Raw genomic sequence first — 23,927 nt, 5'->3', positions numbered from 1 at the left:
CAGGCGTGTCCCCGGCTCGTCCTGGGGCTCGGAACCGAGGCGGGCTGGCCTGGAGCCGGCGCGGGGAGCGGCCGCGGGCCCCTCCCCACCGAGGCCGGGGCTCTGGCTGCGCCCGCAGCGCCGAGGCCCCCCGACCTCCACCCGGGTGAGACCTTCTCACGCCACCAGCTTCTCTTGGTCTCAAACTGGTCGCCTGTCCCCTTAACCACGCCTTTGTCGCTGCTGAAATGGCCTGCCCCTTGTTTCCTTGACTAGCAACGCTCATCTTTTGTAGGGCTCAACTCAGATGTCACTCCCTCCGTCTCTCGGCTTGCTTTCAGAAATATTGGTTATCACAGTGTGGAGTAATTATTGATTTACAGACCTTACTCATGCGGTGAACTCTGACGGCGGGGACGGTGCTGTTGTCTTTCCTTCCCTTAGCGTTGCGCCCGACAACAACCGAGGTGCTAAATAACTGTGCAGTGCATGAAAGACCCGAGTAGGTTTAGGGGTGAAGGCAGGTCTTGAAGTCCCAGAAGAGATCGCTTAATGTTGAAGTGTTGAGTGGGAGGGCTGTCCCAGAAGTCTGACCTAACCTGTCTAGGGCATGACGAGCACCTGTTATTCCCAGCGCTCTGTTTCCCCACCACTGTATAGACCGAGGCAACCCTGTTTTTCACCAGTTTCCTAGTTAAGTGGTTCTTGGGGTTCCCCATGCGAAAACCATCCAGTTACGCCATGTTGGTTGGTTTTGCCTGTGTCTTTCTTCGTTGGGGCAGTTGGCAAACCTGTGCGAGGTTTTGAAGCCTCGTGATTGAAGTTGTTTATAGATTTGATTTGAAAGATTTTATCTGCTGGGACAGGTGTAGATCTTGTAGGAAGAGGAGTATCATCATGCTTAGAGTTATACCTTTCGTCTCCTCTTCAGAGGACATGAAATTAAAAGCACCACTCTATCCAGTTTTTTAATGAGAGGAGCATGATGTATTTGTCTAGTGGGAAGAATTGTTAAAGTGGAGAGGAGAAAAAAAAGAGAGTATTAAAAAACCTTCATCATTTTGGTGGAGCTGGAGTGAAGGAAAAAGACAAAAGAGAGGCAATGGTTTTCTCAAGGGTGGGAGTAAAATAGTAGAGGACAGTTTTTTTTTTTTTTTGAGGATGATTATCCCTGAGCTAACATCCACGGCCAATTCGCCTCTTTTTGCTAAGTAATTAAGATTTAGTGTGGTATTGGTAGCATCCGCGCCCATCTTTCTCTACTTTATATGTGGGATGCCTGCTGCAACATGGCTTGATAAGCTGTGGGTAGGTCCGCCTGGGGTCCGAACCAGTGAACCCCGGGGCCAGTGAAGCATGGGTGAACTTAACCACTATGCCACCGAGTGGGCCAGGAATTGTTTTTTATCATCAGGAGAGTCTGGCACATAGGTGCTTAATAAACATTTGTTGGATGTGTAAATTAAGGAAACCGGTTAGAAACAAGTCAGTCCAGCAAATATTTCTGAAGTTCCTTAGCCCTTGCACCAGGCAAATAATATAACAACTTAATGTCTAGAAATGATGCTGAAACATTTGTGAAGTGAACAGTACCTTAAAATCAAGCAACTGTATGGAGAAAATGAAAAGTCTTATTGAAAATAAATAAAACTTAATAAATATTACAACCTAAAGAAATATCCCAACTTCATGGGTGTGAACATATCAGCCTTCTCCAAATTGGTGAAAGCAGTTTCAGTTACAATTCTAACAGGTTATTTTGGGATCTTTTCAAACTGATTCTAAAATTCATTTGGAAGGGCAAAGGGTCAAGAATAATCTTACAGAAGAAGAGTAGGTGTGGGGTCTTGCTCTAACCCATATCAAGACTGCTAATTAAGGTTTGGTGTGGGATTGGTGTAGGATGGACAGATTAACCAGTGGAACAGACCAGACGGCTTAGAATCTTCATCATGGGTTTGGAAATTCGATATAAAACGGAAGAGGCGTTTCAGGTAACTACAGAAAGGAGAATGCAGGGACAAAGGATTATCCACATGGGAACAAAATGAAATTGGATCCCTGCCTCTTACCAAACTTACAAATTCCCTGTGGATTAAATATTTAGATGTAGACGACAAACTTGAGGACATATAGAGATAAATGTAGGGAAGAATCTTTATGGCCTCAGTATGCAGACGTTTTTGAACTTGATGTAAAATACTCAAAGAAGAGCCTACTGAATTTGACTACATCCCAGTTGGGAACCTCTGTGTACCAAAGACACCATGAAGAGAGAGAAGAGGCAAAATACAAACTGAGAGAAGAATTTTGTAACATAACTGACAAAGAATTGGTATCCAGAATATATAAATTAGCATGCCTGCAAATCAGTGTTAAAACCAATAGAAAATTGGACAAAAGGTGTGAATAATCATTTATATTTTATTTTATTTTATTTTTAATTTGAAAGTATGTGTCATGCCAAGGCCAGGTGTTCCACTTCTGTCCCCATGGAGATTGGGAGGTGACCTCTTCATGCTCCTGTACACCTCCCTTTCTGTGTCCACATCATCTTGTAGAGCGCAGGGGCCTTTGTTTTCTGTCTCACCACTTAATTTCTTTTTAATAATCTATGTGGGGTTTTATTTTGGTGGGGAAGATTGGCCCTGAGCTAACATCTGTTGCCAATCTTCCTCTTTTTTTTTCTCCCCAAAGTCCCAGTACATAATTGTATATCCTAGTCGTAAGTCATTCTGGTTCTTCTATGTGTGATGCTGCCACAGCATGGCTTGAGTGGTGTGGAGGTCCACGTCCAGGATTCAAACCAGCAAACCCTGGGCTGCCAAAGTGGCGCACCCAAACTTAACCGCTTGGTCTCATTGCCAGCCTCTGAATAATCATTTTTTAAAAAACAAAAGAGGAAACAGTGAAATGACTGTGTGCTCAATCCGTGAGTAGCCATGCCTTCCTGCTAAAATTTTTTTTTGCTGAGGGAGATTCATCCTGAGCTAACATCTGTTGCCAGTCTTCCTCTTTTTGCTTGAGGAAGATTCACCCTGAACTAACTCTATTTTGTATGTGGGTCACCACCACAGCCTGGCTGCTGACAAGTGGTGTAGGTCCATGCCAGGAACCGAACTTGGGCTGCTGAAGCAGAGCACACCAAACTTAACCACCAGGCCATGAGGCTGGCCCCTAAAAATTTTTTTAATGAAATTGTACTGCAGAGTATTCCTCAATGTGTCCTACATTTGAGCAATGTCATAGAGGAGTACTCTTTTTTTTTTTTTTTGCTGAGGAAGATTTGTTCTGAACTAACTTCCATGCCAGTCTTCCTTTATTTTTTTTTTTTTAGTATGTGGGTCAGCAGCACAGCATGGCCACTAACAGAGCAGTGCAGGTCTGCACCTAGGAACCGAGCCCAGGCCTCCAACGTGGAGCACACTGAACTTAACCACTAGGCCACCAGGCCTGGCACCTAAAAGAGTACTCTTGATGTTCATAAATACTGGTCTACTAAATAAACATACTGTAGTATAGCAGATAAAATTAAAATTTTAGTAGCTTCCCAGATTTTCAGTCTTAACTAATCTTTATGAGGGTGTAATTGCTTTAGTTCTCGAATCTCATGGGCCAATTTTCTTCTTAGTGACATGCTGCACCCTTTAAGCACGTGGCATTGTCTGAGGCCCGTTTCCTTAGAGAATGTTATGCAGACTTTTCTTGGTTGGTATAGGAGCAGTAATGGATTATACGCCTTGATATTACATTACGAAGAGTCTTTCATATATAGTGAAAATGACATGAATTTTTTTTCAGGACAGATAAAATAGGTCTTTTTTGTTTACATGTCAGAAAGGCAAACCACATATTCGACTGGCAGTGACATTTGGGTTTTCAAGCCCTAAGGAAGAGTGCTTTTGCCCTCTTTGACAAACTTCTCTAGCACTTTTGCAGTTAAATCAGTTCTGGTCTATGTCCCGATGCAGCCATTAATATCCCATTCTCACAGGATGTTGGGTATGTAGAAGATGGCTTATAATATTAAGTAGAAAACAAAACGAAAATTGTGTTTGTTCCTAATAAGTGTATATTCCAGGGGACAACTTAGTTTTGGTGCTCAGTCCTCTGGATCATAATTGCTTTCTATACCCGCTCCACTCATCTTGATCTGCCGCTTTGCTGACTCCCATCCTCTCAGCCTGCATTTATTGAGGGCATACTCTGTGCGAAGACCTGTGGGGAGACACAAAGATGAAGAGATGATTCCTGCCCTCAAGTTGTTAATAATCGTAGACTTTTTCTTCTGCCAAACTCTTTCCCATCTTAAAATGACCTTCCCCTTTCCCTCTAATTTTCTGCGCCATTCTAGACTTTAAGGTGAATAGTAGACAGCTCTTCCCCGAGGCCTTTCTGTAACTTAGATATGCTTTGTGCCAGTTCATCATTTCCTGCCTGTGCTTACTGTTGCTTAATATCTCACCTTTACGCGTTAATCATGAGATCCTCATACGCACCTGTTGAAGTTGGTAGGCAGTACAGTTGCATCTCTTTTGCAGATGAAAAACTTAAGGCTCAGAGAGAGGAAACAGGATCTGTTAGCAGTCATTCCCCGTTTTCTCCCAATCTCCCCCAGTCCTAGGCACCCACTAATCTACTTCCCGTTTCTATGGATTCGCCTGTTCTGGATATTTCATATACAGATCATACAATATGTGGCCTTTTGTGTCTGGCTTCTTTCACTTAGCGTAATGTTTTCAGGGTTCATTCATGTTTTAGTATGTATCAGTTCTTTATTCATTTTTATGGCTGAATATTCCATTTTATGGATATATCACATTTATACATTCAACATTTGATGGACATTTGGATTGTTTTTACTGTTTGGCTCTCATAGTAATGCTGCTATGAGCAGTGGCGTACAAGCGTTTGTGTGAATGTGTTTTCATTTTTCTTGGGTACATACCTCAGAGTGGAATTGCTGGGTCATATGGCAACCTGTGTTTAATCTTTTGAAGAACTGCCAGACTCTTTCCAAAGCAGCTGCAGCATTCGATCGCCAGCCGTGGCGTATGTATATGAGGGTTCTGATTTCTCCACATCCTCTTCCACACTTCTTACCGTCTTCTTTATTATAGCCTGTCTTTTGATTATAGTATGAATCCTCCAACTTTTTTGTTCTTTTTCAGCATTATTTTGACTATTCTAGGGCTTTTGGATTTCCATATGAATTTTAAGATCAGTTTGTACATTTTTACAAACAAAAAAGGCTAGCTGTGATTTGGATAAAGATTATGGATTGTCAAATCTGTTGGGGAGTATTGCCATCTTAACAATATTTAGCTTTCTAATCTATCAAAAAGGGATGTCTTTCTATTTATTTAGGTCTACTTTAATTTCTTTCAACAATGTTTTGTAGTTTTTAGAGTCTAAGTTTAGCATCTCGTTGTTGAATTTATTCCTAAGTAATTTATTCTCTTTGATGCTACTATAAATGCAGTTGTTTTCTAACTTCATTTTCACAATGGTAATAGACTCTTAATATGCTTTTGTTTTCTTCCATTTAATCTTCAGCACACATCTAGGAGGGGGGTATTATTTCTCTTTGCAAATGAGAAAATAAGTTCAAAGAAGTGAAGTGATTTTGCCCACAGGGCAACCAAAGCAGCATTCCTGGGAGTGCACCTGGCTGGATGAGGAGGCGGTTCGTGCAGCCTGACTGCAAACCTTGCCTGCTCTCTGTTCTCCCTTTGAAACCCAGGATACAGTACCAGGAGGGTTGGAGGGGCTATGCAAGCTGCCTCAAGGGAGTGAGGTATTCAAGAATGAGAGTGGGATCTGGGACAGGGGTGGCAGGGCTCGTATATCCTGCCCAATTTTTAAGGAAGTGTTTGGAGACCATTTGATTTAGTGGTAAAGATCCAGGTCCTGGGTTTGAGCTCTGGCTTTATTACTTGCTATCTAACTCAGCAAGTTATTTCGATTCTCTAGCTTTCATTTTCATCTTCTGTAAAGCAGAGCAGTGGGAAGCCCCATCTCATCTAAGCCTTACTTCATAGGGCCATTATTAAAAGGATTGATCAAATGCTATTCATGTTTGTAAACTGAGCCCAGGACCTAGCACTGAATGAGTGTTCAGTAAATGTTAATTGTAATTGATCTGTTGCTTATAGCTTCATTCTTATTCCATGCTTGTTTTTTCTCTTTTCAGTACAAGTTCAGGGATCTAACTATGGAAGAACTAAAGAATGTAAATATGTTTTTCCCACATTTCAGATATTCCATGGACACCTATGGTAAGAATTGTATCCTCTAGTTTTTGCTACATTATTTAACCTATTAATTATTTGTTCTTGGAGAGTTACAAAATTTTAGTTTCTCATTTCTGTCTTTTGTCCCCTGATTTTGAGCTACATTTGTGACCTGCAGTTTCTGAGGAAGTTTAAGTTCATACAATTTGTACTATATTAGTTTTCCGTTGCTGCTGTAACAGATTAGTGGAAACTTAGTGTTTTAAACCAACAGAGATTTACTGTTACAGTTCTGTAGGCTGGAAGTCCATCACAGGCCTCTGCAGATTAGAAGTCTGAGCTAAAATCGAGATGTTGGCAGGTCGTAGCTCCTTTGTGGAGGTTCTGGGAGAGAATCTGTTTCCTTTCCTTTCTCACTTTCTAAAGGTCACCCACATTCTTGGCTGGCGGTCTCCTTCATCTTCAAAGCTGGCATTGTTGCATCTCTCTGACCATCCTTCTGAAGTGAAATCTCCAGAGAAAACATTCTCTTCCTTTAAGGACCAATGTGATTCGATTAGGCCCACACCAATAATACAGGATAATCCCCATCTCAGGGTCCTCACCTTAATGGCATCTAAAAGGCCTCTTTGCTGAGTGGGGTACCATACACACAGATTCCAAGGATAAGAGTATTGGACATCTTTGGAGGCCATTGTTCTCCCTACCACATACATGACTGATTCTAAATTATTGATAACCAAGTTTTAGTTGTGTTCACTTAATACCATAGAGGGTCTGATTACCTAAGAGAGATTTTGCTTTACGATTTTTCAAAAATTTCTGAACACAACACACACTTGGAAATACATTTTACGTCATGACCCCATGTACACATAGCTAAAATGCTGTGTACACTCTGGCATTCTCACTTCTGTTCCATTTCACTCCATTTAAAAACAAATGCTAATTGAGACTAAATTGATTTCAGGACCCATGAATTAGTCAAAATATACAGTTTTGGAAAACTCCTTTATTCTACATGGGTATGTTTTATATTTGAATTCATTTGGGTTAAGAAAATTTATCTAATGCAGATTTATATATTAGAAATTTTGAGAAATTATTGAAGTATTTCTTAGGAATAGCTAATTTTTTATGTGGAAGAAATGATTCGATTCTGGCCCATCAGTGACTGCCTCTGTTGATTAGCACCTAGTTAACTGGTGCTACGTAAATGCCCGGATCGGGGAGATAGCAGCTACTATTTATTTAATGCCAGATGTGCTTCCAAATGTTTATCTATGTTATCTTACATGTTTTACAACCAAAACTGTGACGTAGGTGTTATCATTTTCATTTTTCAGATAAAGAAGCTGAGGCTCAGAGAGTGTAAATACCTTGCTCACGATTACATAGCTGGTTAGGGATGGAGTTGGGGTTTGTACGCATGTCCGTCTTGCCCTCTGCTTGAATATGGCTTGTTCTTTCACAATATCTGTCTTCATCATATAGATTTAAAGCTTTATTGTACCAGTTAATTCTTATTTTCGTTTCCTCATCTAGAGAAAGTGAGCTAAAGTGCCATTAAACCTGCAACAATAATACTGTCAATGTACGTTTTGTTATTGAAGACAATGATAGTCACGTATTCTAATTACTTCTGTTTTGGCTTTTGAATAATTTGATTGGACAATGAATATTTACACCTCTAGTTTCTCTGCCACATTTCTAGGTTTTTCTGTGTTCTGGAGTAACAATCCCTGTTCCGCTCCTCTTTCCATTTTAGTTTTTGCCGCAGAGATCCCTTCACCCTTTGTCCCCTTTCACTCAAATAGTTCAAGGTGAACAGTTGTGCTTCTGTACACTCTTGGCCTTGGGTTTTCTGTCAGCCTGATTTTCTCTTTTCCCTTTCTAATAGGTCATCAAATCTATTTAGAACTTTTTCTTCCACTGCCTAAATAGTATAGTTACTGAGGTTCCGAAAGGACTACATTCCAAGGCAGCTGGATAGTTTGAAACCAGAGGTAGTGTTTTCTGTATTCAGTTCAGAGATTAGGACATTAATTCTCCACCAGTGTGTCCCACTTATTGATTGGTAAGTTGGAATTTCAGGGATGTGAAGGTTGAAAGAAGGCTGACAATAATGGAGTTAGAGGAACCAAAGAAGATAATGACTGAGCTTTCTAAAAGGTCACTTTAAAAAATAAAGCTAACATTTTTTCTGATTATAAAAGTTATAATCTGATTTCTGAAAGTGATTATGACTGATTTGTTACATGTGACAATTACTCGACAATGTGCCCACATTTTATAATCCTTTACTTCTTACTAAGTGCTTTCACATTATCTCATTTGATCCTTATGACAATTTTATGGTGCAGTCTTATCATCTTTGTTTTATAGATGATGAAACTGAAGGTCAAAGAGATTAACCAAAAGTCACAGGCCTCTAAGTGGAGAAAGCAGGCCTAGAACTTGGGGTTTCAGTATCAAAGTTCTGTGTTCTTTCAACTACCCTCTCTGGTTTGTAAGAAAACAGCATCTGGTCATTTCCCTTCATCAGCACATTTACTGATTCCTAGATGCTGGTATTTAGAAGTTATGTGTGTTTCTGTATGTGTTTGTATACACGTGTGCACTTTAATACAGTTCTTCCTACTTCTGATTGCACATTTTGGGGCCTTTTTTTTCTTCCAGTTTTCAAAGATAGTTCCCAGAAAGACCTGCTGAATTTCACTGGCACTGTTCCTGTGATGTATCATGGTAAGTATGGAAGTTGAGAAGATGTGGGAATTTTCTAAAAGAGTGGTTTAATAAGAACTTACATTTATTTAGTGCCATAGCACTCTCAAAGTGTTTTCACATGTATGTGATCTATACAGAACCTTATTGGATATAGCAGAATGCTGTCCTGGTCAAGGAAGGCCTAGGTTAATATCGCAAATTCAGTTCAGTTCAACGCATGTTTATTTATTGAGTGTCAACTGTGTGCCCACTACTCTGCCAGGGGCTGGGATGCAGAGGAGAGCCAGGCAGACAGGCCTGCTCTGGTGGCGAGTTGTGTCTGCTTTCCACAGCATCCTGCGGGCATCCCACCTTTTTCTCCATTACCTCAGTGTCTTCTCCCTCTGAGTGACGTGGCCTTATCCCCATTCTATAAGTGAGCTGATCTTAGCCTGGTCAAGTGATTTACCTAGGGGCACACAGCTGGGATCAGGCTGGAACTTCAAACTCCAGTAGGAAAATTTTAAAACATAGGGGTGATTAAAGCTCAAAGTAAGCAGCATATTTTCAGGTGGCCTGGCAGGTTCAAATTGCTGTGTTTACCCAAAAAGAAAAAAAATCACTAACTTCCCTGTACTTAGATCTTCCTATTTATCCAGACCTACTGCCTCTAACACTCAACGGGACTAACCTTTCAGATGGCTGTCGTGGGAGACTACTCACATAATGTGATTTGAAGAACACCAGTGGTTCCAATGGATTTCCCTGAAGTGGTACCTGAAATTCCACAGTTAAAAACTCATTTCTCTTTTAAAATACAAGTAATTCCAGGAGGGATAACATCCCAAACTACTCATATACAGTGCTGTGTTTATAGAAGATGCTTGGTAAATCTTTGTTGACTGATTGATTAGTTTATTGATTACTGACTGGAGGGCTTAGGAGTAAGTGAACTTACTGGGCATTTGGAAGAGGAGGTGCACGGCACAAGGACTGAGGAGGATTTGGAAACCAAGTGGGGGAGAACAGTGGAGTTTGCTGTCTCTTACAAAGGATTCAGCACTGTATGATGGGAATACATTGCCCAAAAGACGCCAAGAAGCTATATTTGGGGGGACTTTTTTCAAAGTAGGCGCTTCCTTATGGTAGTTCCTAGACTGTTAGAAACCTTCCTTAATTTCTTCCTCCCTGTGATGACTTATTGCCAGAGGTGCCCTTGTGTTTTGTTCTGCCTCTGTTTGTGTCTCACTGTGTCACCTCCTTTGGCACAGGATATGCATAGGAATTCAGTTTGGTTTTTACTCATAGGAATATGGTTGCAGATGAAAGTAGGCAGCATCAGGCTCTGCAGCAATTGCAGTGAGGAAGGCAGAACACACACAGAGTTGAGTTTGATTTTCCTTCTTTGCTCCTCTACTGCCAAACTCTCAGACTGTTTTCTGGCTGCCTAGAGAACTTTACTCAGACCTGGTCCCCATTACTTGTTTTCTGCATTTATTATGGTTAGATGTTGGAAAGGGAGAGAGAATTGTTACCCACTCCCTTGAATAATTGATTGATTTTACTCACAGTACTTACCCACTCCAGTGATTTCAAGGGTAGCTGCATATTAGCAGAGGAGCTTATGAATTTAAATGAATCATTGCTTAGTAGCATTTCAGTTTCTAAGACAGTGTGGGGAGATAACAGGAGGGCATAAAAGTTAATACCACCAGTAAGATGCCCCTTGTTGGCACTCTGCCTCTCTTAGATCTGTGGAGTTATGTCCTTGCTTCTTATGCTGGGTCTGCCATGGTAGTAGTGGTACCTACAATGCCTTTTTTTTTTTTTTTTTGCAGTACATTTTTTTTCTTTACTTTTGACTAGAATTATATCAACTCAGTGTGCTGCACACTAGTTATTTCCTGCTGATCAGAAGGTCAGAATGTATTATCTTTCTTATCTGAAAAATGGGCCAATAGTAGAGCCTAACTCTAGAATTGTGAGGATTAAATGAATTACTTATAAGTAAAGCTCTTGGCCTAGTGCCTGGTACATAGTAAGTGCTTAAGAAATCTTGGCCATTATTATTTGCGTATATTTCTTTTAGTTACTAGTTTGTTGGTGTAATAATAATACACGCTCATGCTAAAAAATTTAAACAATTGAGAAGAGAGGAGGTTACACTTATATCTAACCTTCCAGCCAGTCCTATTCCCCAGATGAATCTTCTTGTTGATATTTCCTTATGTATACCTGCAGAATTTTCTGGATTATCATCCCTCCAAAATTGTGTCAATGTTGTGATTACACTTTTTCTTCATCCATCATCCACCCATTCTTTAGAGATGTGTACCATCTTAATAAGATGATACCTATCTAAACTTTATGTACAGCTAGCAAGTTATATTCTTATGATGTAATTACTTTAAATCTGGGGAGTTCTGACTCTTTGGTAATGAACTACTGAAAGCTAAATGGGTCTGGTAGGAGGGAGGGCATTTGCTGACAGAAAAGAATGAGAAGGAAGGAAGGAAGAAGAGAATAGAGTACACCAGTATTGAAATCTTACCGGTTAGACCAGGATTCAGGCTCACCAGGTGCTTTGTCAGGCACGGGCTATTAAAACGCATGAACGCTGCTGCGGAGGGGCAGTGATGGAGGCATCAGATCCTTGTTAGTACCTTCAATAGATATTTCTTTCCTTTTCTTTAATGTGTAGTGATTCATACAAAAAGTGGCTCCATCGAGATTTGGACCACCACTCCAGCTATATTATGAAACAAAAAAATTTGCATGACCTAGAACAGTGGCTTTGTGACTGTGACCTGGAATAAGAAATACTTTTATATACATACATAGCTATCATATATATATGTGTGTGTGTGTTTGTGTGGGTATCTATATAACTGAAATACCATACTACCTGTAATACCTTCTATTTTCTATTCAATTCCATTTTAAAATATTATTGTTTGCAGCCCACTAAATTAATTTCGTGACCCATTTGTTGTGACTAACGTTTGAAAAACACTGGTCTAGAGTATATAACATTAGACACAGTAACTTCTGGAGGAATTTGATGGTGTGTTTCAGTACCGGTCAGTCGGTCACTGTGGTGCTATGATCATAGCATTATCTATGGCCCAACATATGCCATACTCATATTGTAAATACCTACACACTATGTATGGTGACAGATGTTAACTAGACTTATTGTGGTGATCATTTTGCAATATATACAAATATTGAATTAATTGTGTTGTATACCTGAAACTAATATTATGTTATGTGTCGATTATACCTCAATAAAAAAAGTTTTAAAAAATACTTAGATGAGGGGTTGGCCCCGTGGCTGAGTGGTTAAGTTCGTGCGCTCCGCTGCAGGCGGCCCAGCGTTTCATTGGTTCGAATCCTGGGCGCAGACATGGCACTGCTCGTCAAACCACGCTGAGGCAGCGTCCCACATGCCACAACTAGAAGGACCCACAACGAAGAATACACAACTATGTACTGGGGGACTTTGGGGAGAAAAAGGAAAAAAAAAAAATACTTAGATGAAAGTAGAAAAGGAATATCGTTCTGAGAACTGCTGATATAAAATAGTAGACCTCAGGTATTAAGACATTTCTGTAAGGTACTGATTTTCACTTCTAGCTGCACATTAGAATTACATGGGAAGCTTTTAAAAAAGTGTTGTCCACACCCCATCCCACTGAATCAGAAACTTTGGGGGCGTGGCCTGGGTATTAGTATGTTTCAGAGTTCCTTAAGTTTTTCTAATGTTTAGGCAGGGCTGAGTATCATTGTACTTTAGGGGAGGAGGAGCAAGATGAAAAAAGTAGCTTTCAGTGGAAGGAGAATTTCCTTAGTAAGAAAAGGATTGCAGTGGAAAAGAAAACTATTTTTATTTTTACCTGGTCTATTTCCAAAATGTATTTGAGGTAATTGCAAAAATTGCCAATTTTTTTTATGGTATTTACTATGTCATGTACTGTTCTAAGCATTTTACGTCCATTCATTTCATTCTCACAACAACCCTATGCTATTATTATTCCCATTTTATAGAGGAAGAAATTAAGGGACAGAGAAGGTAAGTAACTTGCCTAAAATCATATAGCTAGTAATATGTTGAACTAGGATTTAAACCTAGGCGTTCTTGCTCCTGAGCAGCCTTGTTCTTAAGTACAGTGAAAGACATATGCAATAAGACTATGAAAGTGGGAATAAATATCAAGAGATACAATAGAACAGCTAAGGCAGTTTATCAGATTTCTAGTTTAAGGTTAGGTTTTTGCACTTGTATTAGGTTTAGCTTTGGGCTTCCTGGCAACCAAGGCAGTCAGAGATTTTGGCTCTTGGAAGGCATGATATTCATGGTTACAACTGGAAGAGCATACACTCAAGTTCCTATCTCAGTATACTAAAATGTAAGAACCATTGGACAAGGTGACTGTTAGGGCCATTTTCAGCTCTAAGTTCTACATGTTTAATGCAGCTTGTATGGTATAGTGTCTGCAATTAATGAGCAACTTGAGAGCTAGTATCAAATTCATCTTTGCTCATTCATTCATCTTTTCATTTGTTTATTCATTCATTAATTCTTATTTATATAAGAAACTTTTATTGAGCAGCAAGTATGTTAGGCACTATACTTGGTGTAGGGGATATAGAAATGAATAATACATTATCCTTTCTAGAAGTTTACAGTGTAAAAAAGAGAAACAGACATGTAGGCAAATAACTTCAATGCAGAATAAGTATAAAAATAGAAACAGTCCACTATCTTTCAAGAAAGATGAGATAGCTCTGCTATGAGACATGAGAACTATGAGAGAGTTCTGGTAGAACAGGAAAGGTGACACAGAGAAGATGCTGTATCCCAAACTCCTGGCACAGTAGGTCCTATAAATGTTTATTGAATTGAATTGGATGAGCTGACCATTGTCTTAATTAAATTTCCTCAAATGTTTTGGTGGCACTTTAATGGGAACATGTTTCCAATGTGAATGTGGATGAAAATGGGGAAACAGGCCTTGATTTCCATAAATCCTGTATATGTAAACTTGACTATATGTCTTGAAATGCCACCCAGCTGTACCATAAATATAATGTGTATGCTTCATTATTGTTTGAAGATGTGTTTATTTTGTCTCAAATAGGTAATACATATAACATACCAATTCGTTTGTGGATTTTGGATTCTCACCCTTTTGCTCCCCCCATTTGCTTCTTAAAGCCAACTGCAAATATGGGAATCTCAGTTGGAAAACATGTGGATGCTCAAGGCAGAATATACTTGCCCTATCTCCAAAATTGGAGCCACGTAAGATCAATTTGGATTTTCTTTTAAAAGTTTTTGTTTTACCGAATATTTGCCTTTGATCCTAATAGTCAAATAAGTTACTGAATTTTCTTCAATGATATTCTTCATGCGGTCTCTAAGAGTAATTTGAAATTGAGCTCCCTGGGGTCACCCAGGTCCTAGAACGCTGATGACAGCAGCCTGCTTGAAGCTGCTATCTCCAGGTCTGGGAGCCAACTGTCGTTCACTCTCAGCCTTTTGATAGCTGTTTGCTGCTTGATAAAGCACATGGAAAGCTACTAGCAAGATATTAGGACATAATTTTCTAGTCCCTCTCTATTAAAGAGTCTTATCTAATCTATGTATTTATTTGTAGTTTTGCCCTTTTTTGACCTTTATGCAGATTGACTCATGCTGTATATAGCATGCTTTGTTTTAACTGAGTGTTAAGTTTTAAAAATTTACCCATGTTGATGTATGTAACTGTAGTTTATTTGCTTTACAAGTCCTCACATTATGCAATTTTATATTCTGAATTTTTTATCTACCATTATGTTGAGCATTTCTCCTTATTAAACAATATTTTCAGAATACGTGGTTTTAATGGTTGCCTGATGATCTAGCATAAGGATATTGCATAATGTATTTACAGATTGTTCTGTTGTTAGAAATTTAATGATGAGCATCTTTAAATATATGTAAATATAAATGTTTATGTATATCTTATAAATCTTCAATGATTTCATAATGATAAATTTCTAGGAATGGAATTATTGGATCAAAGGCTATAAATATTTTGAAGGCTATTCTCATATGTTGCCAAATTGGCCTCCAAAAGGTAGACAAAATGTTGTATTTCTACCGTCAGTAGAAATCAGTACAGGAGATTACCTGCTTTATAGCACCCTTGCTGCAACAGAAGTGTTATCATGAAAACAAAACAAACCTTTGCTCATCTGTATATGTTTACTTAGAAGGATGTAGGATATACGCTCATTTTTGTAAGTAATTAAAATTTTTATGAAAGGATAATTTATAATATATTTATATGTATCCAGAAAGTTGTAGGACAGGATATTTCAGAGTTGTGTGAGGTTGGAGTAAAGGATGGCGTTAGGATTATCACTTCTTATTTTATGTACATCCATAAAAAGGTATGCAATTGTGGACACATTTTACTTTGTTTTTATAGTTTTCTATATTTTTTATATATGGAAAACCTTTAAAAAAATAAGAAACAGAAAAAGAAAGGATGCACACCAAATTGTCAGTAGAGGAGTTTAAGTGGGAAACATTGACCTTTCACTTTATGGACTTGTACATTGTTTGCAGTACTTGGTGACTTGAATAATAAGATTACCAGTTAAATGTGATGAATTAGGCATGATAAAAATTTGTCAGTTAGTTGGACCTGGCCCCATGGCCGAGTGGTTAAGTTCACACACTCTGCTTCGGTGGCCCAGTGTTTCGCCGGTTCGAATCCTGGGTGCGGACATGGCACTGCTCATCAAGCCATGCTGAGGCAGCATCCCATATGCCACAACTAGAAGGACCCACAACTAAAAATACACAACTGTGTACCGGGGGGCTTTGGGAGAAAAAGGAAAAATTTAAAAAAAATTTTTTTTAAATTGTGAGTTGGAAGGACAAAAATGATGTCTTGATCTTAATGTTTAGTTCTTTGGTTATTTGAGGAATTTAAATCTTTTTCATATATTTATTGATCATATATGTTTCTTCTTTTTTGAATTATCTCCTTCATTCATTTTTACCCTTCTTCTTCTTTTTTTTTTTTTTTTAATTATCCTCAAACAATATTTTGACATCTGTGCCCTGTTGTAGGAATTCATATTTCCTGATTCCTCTTTCTGGTTTTCTTTGGCATCTCTTTTCATAATTTTGTTTGTTTGTTCAATAAATACTCAGAGTTAGTTCTATAATCTCATTGAGGTTTGTGCTTGATTTCAGTTCAGATGGTCTTGATTTCATTTTACTATTCTGAGCCTTTTTATTAAAAGCTAAAACTAGTCTTAAGAAGACATTACATTATTTAAATTGTCCTATTTAAAAGTTCTACAGTAACTAAGTTCCACAAGCAATTGTAATTATGATTGTGTACTATAATTATATAGAATTTTGGAGCTAGTGGTAATCTAGAGGTTGTCTAGGCCAAGGACTGCAGATATTTTCCCTAGAGATTCACTGTGCTACATTAGGCCTACAGAATTTTGTTTGAACAGCACAGTGATTTTTTTTTGTTCTTAATATGAATTTGAATGCCTATTTGTGTACTCTTTCCAATGTGCCACAGTAACCATCTCCCCCAATTTTTTTTTTTTTTTTTTTTTGAGGAAGATTAGCCCTGGGCTAACATCTGCTGTCAGTCCTCCTCTTTTTGCTGAGGAAGACTGGCCCTGAGCTAACATCCATGCCCATCTTCCTCTACTTTATATGTGGGATGCCTACCACAGCATAGCTTGCTGAGCAGTGCCATGTCTGCACCTGGGATCTGAACCGGCAAACCCTGGGCCGCCACAGCGGAACATGTGCACTTAACTGCTGCGCCACTGTGCCAGCCTCTTGTTAAGAGTTTTTATCATAAATGGCTGTTGGATCTGTCAAATGCTTTCTCTGCGTCTATTGAGATGATCTCCTGGTTTTTATTCCTCATTTTGTTAATGTTTATCACATTGATTGATTTGTGGATGTTGAACCATCCCTGTGTCCCTGGTATGAATCCCACTTGATCATGATGTGTGCTCCTGTTGATGTATTGCTGTATTCAGGTTGCCAATATTTTCTTGAGGATTTTTGCATCTGTGGTCATCAGCTGTATTGTCCTATAGTTTTCCTTTTTTGTGTTGTCCTTGTCAGGCTTTGATATCAGAGTGATATTGGCCTTGTAGAATGTGTTAGGACACATTCCATCTTCCCTAATTTTGGGGAATAGCTTGAGAAGGATAGGTATTAAATCCTCTCTGAAAGTTTGGTAGAATTCGCCAGGGAAGCCGTCTGGTCCTGAGCTTTTGTTTTTTGGGCCATTTTTGATTGTTGTTTCAATCAGTTTGGGCTGTTTTTGGTTACTGTTTCAATCTATTTACTTATGATTGGTCTATTCAGAGTATCTATTTTTATTGATTCAGCTTTGGGAGGTTGTAAGAGTCTAAGAATTTATCCATTTCTTCTAGATTGTCCATTTTGTTGGCATATAGCTTTTCATAGTATTCTCTTATAATCCTTTGTATTTCTGTGGTATCCATTGTAATTTCTCCTCTTTCATTTGTAATTTTATTTATCTGAGCTTTCTCTCTTTTTTTCTTTGTAAATCTGGCTGTGGGTTTGTCAATTTTATCTTTTCAAAGAACCAGCTCTTTGTTTCATTGATCCTTTCTACTACCTTTTTTGTTTCAATAGCGTTTATTTCTGCTCTTATTTTTATTATTTCTCTCCTGCTGACTTTGGGCTTTGTTTGTTGTTCTTTTTCTAATTTAGTTAGGTGTAGTTTGAGATTGCTCATTTGGGATTTTTCTTGTTTGTTAAAGTAAGCCTGTATTGCAATGAATTTCCCTCTTAGTACCATTTTTGCTGCATCCCATATGAATTCGTATGGTATGTTTTCATTTTCATTTGTTTCCAAATATTTTTTGATTTCTCCTTTAATTTCTTCAATGATCCATTGGTTGTTCAATAGCATGTTGTTTAGTCTCCACATCTTTGTCCCTTTCGCAGCTTTTTTCTTTTAATTAATTTCTAGCTTCATAGCATTGTGATAAGAAAAGATGCTTGTTATTATTTCAATCTTCTTAAATTTATTGAGGCTTGCCTTGTTTCCCAGTGTGTGGTCTATCCTTGAGAATGTTCTCTGTGCACTTGAGAAGAATGTGTAATCTGCTATTTTTGGATGGAGTGTTCTATATATGTCTAATAAGTCCAACTGGTCTAGCCTTTCATTTAATTCCACTGATTCCTTGTTGACTTTCTGTTTGGATGATCTATCCATTGATGTGAGTGGAGTGTTGAGGTCCTCTACTATTATTGTGTTATTATTAATACCTCCTTTTAAGTTTGTTAACAATTGCTTTATGTACTTTGGTGCTCCTATGTTGGGTGCATAGATATTTGTGTTATGTCTTCTTGGTGGAGTGTCCCTTTGATCATTATATACTGCCCCTCTTTGTCTCTCTTTACCTGTTTTATCTTGAAGTCTACTTTGTCTGCTATAAGTATAGCAACACCTGCTTTCTTTTGTTTGCCATTAGCTTGGAGTATCGTCTTCCATCCCTTCACTCTAAGCCTGTGTTTGTCGTTGGAGCTGAGATGTGTTTCCTGGAGGTAGCATATTGTTGGGTCTTGTTCTTTAATCCATCTTGCCACTCTATGTCTTTTTATTGGGGAATTCAATCCGTTTACATTTAGGGTGATATCGATATATGAGTGCTTAATGCTGCCATTTTATCACTCGTTTTCCAGTTCTTCTGCATTTTCTTTGTTTCTCGTCCTGTGTGTTTTAGTCTATCAATTGAGTTATGTAGTTTTTTATGTTGTGTTTCTTTGTTTTCTCCTTATTTGTCATTTGTGTCTCTGTTCTGCTTTTTTGTTTAGTGGTTACCATGAAGTTTGTATTCAAACCTCATAGATAAGATAGTCCATTTTCTGATGGCCTCTTATCTCCTTAAACTAAACTGATTCAATCCCCTGTCTCTTCTCTTCTTATGTTGTTTTTCCATCTTATTCCGTCTTGTGTTGTGAGTTTGTGATTAAAATGACAAGATTATCTTTGTTTTTGGTGTTTTCCTTCCCTTTATCTTTAATGTTTTACTTGAGTATTTGCTAACCTGTTGTATAGCTACAATTTTCTGATTTTGTCTACCTATTTATCTCCTCACTCCAGGCTTTGTAACCCCTTTCTCCATTTTTTTTTTCAGGTATGAGGGCCTTCTTGAGGATTTCTTGTGTGTGTGTGGGGGGGGGGGGGCGTTAGGGGGTGGTGGGTGGTGGTCTTGTGGCTACAAACTCCCTTAGCTTTTGTTTATCTGGGAAAGTTTTACTTCTCCGTCATTTCTGAAGGATATTTTCACTGGAGAGAGTATTCTTGGCTGAAAATTTTTGTCCTTCAAGGATTTGAATATGTTATTCCATTCTCTCCTAGGCTAGGGTCTGTAAGGTTTCTGCAGAGAAATCTGCTGAAAGCCTGATAGGGATTCCTTTGTAGCTTATTTTCTTCTGCCTTGTTGCCCTTAGTATTTTTTGTCATTCACTTTTCCCAGTTTCACTACTATATGCCTTGCAGTAGGTCTTTTTACATTGATGTATTTAGAAGAGCTGATAGATTCTTTCATGTGGATTTCCATCTCCTTCCCCAGGTTTGGGAAGTTCTTGCTATTATTTCTTTGAATGCTTTCTCTTACCCCCTTCCACCTCCTCTAAGGGAGGCTCTGGCACCTCTACCTCCCAACGTATCGCTGTGGGGGTCTCTCAGACATCTTTTGTGTCACATGGATGTTCTCTCTTGGAATATAAATGTCTTTTTCATTGTATTGTGGAGAGGAGAGTTCACCAGGAGAGCTCCTTCTGCCATGATGCTGATGTCACTCTCTTGTATAAGTCTGCAATTATTTTAAAATAAAAACTTAAAAAAAGACAGACAGACTGTTCCTAAATATAGGTACTCTGCTAATAAGCACCTTCATGGTATTTTCTCATTTTTTAGCATTTCTCCCTACTTTTCAGTTAAAAGAATTAAGTGATTTATTTATTTATTTTTTGCTGAGGAAGATTCACCCTTGGCTAACATCCATGCCAGTCTTCCTCTATTTTTTAGTATGTGGGCTGCCAGCACAGCATGGTCACTAACAGAGCAGTGTAGGTGCATGCCCAGGAACCAAACCTGGGCTGCTGAAGGGGAACACGCTGAACTTAACCACTAAGCCACTGGGGCTGGCCCAAGAATTAAGTCGTTGTTCAGTTAAAAATATTAAAACAGTTAAAAGTATCACATAATTTGTATGATAGTTTTGAAAAACTGAGAGCATGATGCAATATTTTCTTTTGGTTAACTTGATACAATGTGTAGGTTAACAAGGTCATATTCTTTAGCAAAATTTTTACCTAACTTTTCCCTTTGTGTGTATTCTGCAGCCTAAATCTGTCATTGTTGGATTAATTAAAGAAATGATTGCCAAATTTCAAGAGGAACTTCCTCTGTATTCTCTACCATCATCTGATGAAGCGCGGCAGGTGGACTTGCTAGCCTATATTGCAAAAATCACTGAAGGTTTGTATTTTTATTAATCAAAGAGTTATGAATTTACCATTTCTTACTAGTATCATTTACTCTCTGCTAGTTGATTTTTTAACAAATATGTGTGTGTATATGTACATATCTGTGTTGAGTCAAAAATTCCTGTACATCTGTCATAGGGTAAATGTTATCATACAGTTCCAGTGGATGTGGCTTCTTAAAATGCAAAAGATTACTCTTATGCTGGCAGATAAAATAATTTTGTTTTGTTCAAAACCACTTGATAGATATTAACAATCCCAAACCTTTTTCGTTATATGCTTATATGGCTTTTTGCATCATTCAATATATTGGACCAGAAAATCTATGATTCTTAATGTTTCTCATTGAGGAGAAAAGCAAAATATCCATGCTTGTAAAATTTAGTAAGGTGTTAAGCATTTTTTTGCATTGTGGACCAGAGCAGTAAGAATCAGGATTATTTTCAGAATTATGGGAATCCTGGTTTTTTAGTCTTATATAATATTTTTTAAATGTTTGGAAAGATGCATTCTTTTTAAAAGGGTACCTTTATTTAGTGGAATATTTAGTATGAGAGTCCTGTCTTTCTTGCATTTCACTCGTTAAGCAAGTAGTTTGAGTGCCTATTGTGGACTAGCACCATGTTTTCTGTCCCAGTTACTAAAGGTTGGTGTATTTTTTTTAAGATGCTACAAAGATTTTTGATATTTTTAAATTCTCATGATAATCCACTTTCCTTTCTAGGTGTCTCAGACATAAATTCAAAGAACTGGGCAAATCAGGAGAATAAAACAATAAACAAAATTACTGTGGTTGGAGGTGGAGAACTGGGAATTGCCTGCACATTAGCAATTTCAGCAAAGGTATGTCAGCTTAGTGGTTATAAATCCATTTATCATATCGCTACACTTTTAGGCAGTGTATGTTTAACATACAAGAAATAATGGCTTCATTTTGTCATGTGGGAAAACCTAATTTTGCTTTAAAATATATTTAGTGAGTTGACAAAAAAAATAGCTGAAAGCTCTCATCAGTATGTTGCCTCTTAATTAGTAGGTAGTCATGGCATGGGCTTTCAAACAGCGGTCTGAACAATGGTTTCTTCAGCTCAGTCCAAGGGAAACCTCAGCTCGACATTCATCTGACTCAGGCACAGATTGTTGTGTTTGCTGAGTCATGCCGCTTTAATTAAACTCTTATTTAATATAATACTTAATTTCAGCTCTTTCTAAAGTTAGCATTTTTAAAAGAAGATTGCATTTCTTGTGTAATTACTCCATTTTCTTGTAGGATTCTAGTTTCCAAGTTGATATTTTACAGTAGTTTGAGATTTGTTTATTTTTCCATCAGTCCTTTTTACTAGGTCTTTTCTATGTAAATTATTTTCAGAAAGGCTTAAACCCCCTGCAGAAAGGTTCAAGAGACCCTCGAGGTCCAGCATCGTAGTAACAGGACGTGTCTGTCATTTGAGGGATGCAGCCCAGGATAGAAGAGCTGTCTCTCTGTATGTTTATGTGGTAGCTGGCATTTGGTTTTCTTTTCTATTAAAATTTGATGCTTGGCCATCTAAATTCTTCCCTTTGCATTTAAGACTTACCTGTGTCTTGGAGGTAGGTTCTACTTCAGCGGATGATTACATTGTATCCAGGGAGCTGGAACATTTTAAAAGCTGGCTGCTCAGAGCACTATGTGCTACCTTTGGCTTATAATAGTTTCCTTTTCTCCACCCTTCATCTGAATACACTCTTCTCTCTTAATTGGAATTTGAATTGTTTTCAGTTCTTTTGTTACTAAATAGAATGCTTCTATAAACATTGCTTTACAAGATGCTTATTTTCTTGTCTGAATTTTCTTTTAGGTGGACGTAATCTCAAAACTAGCACTAGTGAGTCAGAGGGCATGAGTGGTTTTTATGGCACTTATTACATATTGCTAGATTGCTCTTCAGAAAAGTAGAACTAATTTATGCTGCTAATAACAACATGTACATCAATCTGACTTTTGACATCCCTAACAGTTTTGAGTTTTATCAGTTTTATTTGTGTTTGGCAAATACAGGAAGGCCCCTTAAAGTCATGTTTCTTAAACTGTTAGAAGAATCTCACTATCAGTATTTCTTTGTCTGTGAACTGTCTAGATGGAACCTTTTTTCCATTTTTCTTTGTAAACATTAGTATTTTGATACAGGGTACAATATTAAAATAGTGCAATAGTGGCCCCGATAGTGGCAGTAGTGGTAGTGGAGGTAGGAGCGGTAACTAAGCTTTACTGAACGCTTACTAGGTGCCAGGCACTCGTCCAAACACTTGGCTCGTTTTACAACAACCCTAAGGCTTAGGGATTGTCATGACTGCCATTTTACAAATGAAGAAACCAAGGCACAGGAAGTTTATGCAACTTACCCAAAGTCACACTGTTAGTAAATGGACACAGGATTTGAAGATAGGCAATCCATTTACAGAGCCTGTGTTCGAGATCCGTACTACTCAGTGTGTGGCTTTCAGACCAGCAGCATTGGCATCATCGGAGCTCTTATTAGAAAGGCGTAATCTCAGGCCCACTCCAGACCTAGAGAAGCAAATCTGCACTTTAACAAAATCCCTGGTGATCCATCTGTTAAAGGGTGATCTCTTAAAGCTTGAGAAGCTCTGCTCCAAACCACTATGTTATGGCGCCTCATTATTGTTATTGTTATTGATGGACATTCAGGTCGTTTCTAGTCTTTTGAATATCCTTATACATATTGTATGTTTTACACATGTACTAATAAACTTGTAGGATAATTTCTGTAAATGAGATTGATGGATTAAAAGAGTTATTATGTTTTTAAATTTTGTTAGAAATTGTCAGGTTATCCCCCATATCAAATGTACCAGTGTATTGTCATACCCACAGATTATGAGAATACCTGGTTTTCCACACGACTTTTGTTAAACTTTTGGATCTTTGCATGTCTGATAAATGGCAATGGTAACTCATAATTTTCTTTGTATTTCTCTTATGAATGTGGTTAACAGTAATAAAATTAATAGGCACAATATAGAGAGGACTGTTCTCTGATGTTACAGAGCTAGTCCATAGCGGAGCTGGGTTGTTTTCTTAACTTCTGCACTTTCTGCCTGATAGTCTGGTAGATCCCTGGGTCCTCTTGCCCCTGCGCTCTAAGTTAGGAGAGATCCTCACATCCCATACTACTTTGGAAAAAGACGTCCCCCAAACATAAACTGACTCATAGGAGTTTCCATGCTGTCGTTTACAGTCAGCTCACCAAGGCGCCCAGGCAGCCATCTATGGGCATGTGGAGTATTTTCTGTGAGATCTCTGGGGAGAGAACTGCATGATAATAAGATTTTATTTTAGATTTATGGCTATTATCTTTCCTTTTTTTAAAGAGAAACATGGCATTGGTGTTGACTTTCATGCTAGAAATGAGGTGTTAAAATGGTCAAAAAATCATTCTAAG

General features: G+C 38.2%; 1 protein-coding gene across 10 annotated transcripts in view; it reads left to right on the top strand.

Moving 5' to 3' along the window:
- The window catches only part of UEVLD (UEV and lactate/malate dehyrogenase domains), a 57,602-nt gene that overhangs the window by 9,952 nt on the left and 23,723 nt on the right, over positions 1–23,927 (top strand). For 5 of the 10 annotated variants that reach the window (XR_002809371.2, XR_011441170.1, XM_005612210.4 and 2 more), the window contains 5 exons: positions 6,173–6,257; positions 8,892–8,957; positions 14,060–14,223; positions 20,341–20,476; positions 21,209–21,327. Coding sequence is in view for 8 of the 10 variants with exons in the window: in XM_005612210.4 (XP_005612267.3) it covers positions 6,173–6,257; positions 8,892–8,957; positions 14,060–14,223; positions 20,341–20,476; positions 21,209–21,327 (570 nt within the window). In the remaining 2 variants the exon portion in view is untranslated. Of the gene's footprint in view, positions 1–6,172; positions 6,258–8,891; positions 8,958–12,965; positions 12,991–14,059; positions 14,224–20,340; positions 20,477–21,208; positions 21,328–23,927 lie in introns of those variants that run through there. The other 5 variants (XM_005612212.4, XM_070274934.1, XM_023646164.2 and 2 more) reach the window with 3 other exon arrangements.

The sequence above is a fragment of the Equus caballus genome, chromosome 7, assembly GCF_041296265.1.
Source record: "Equus caballus isolate H_3958 breed thoroughbred chromosome 7, TB-T2T, whole genome shotgun sequence".
NCBI lineage: Eukaryota > Metazoa > Chordata > Mammalia > Perissodactyla > Equidae > Equus > Equus caballus.
Note: the sequence above shows the minus strand (reverse complement) of the source record. Positions and strands in the feature narration are given on the sequence as shown.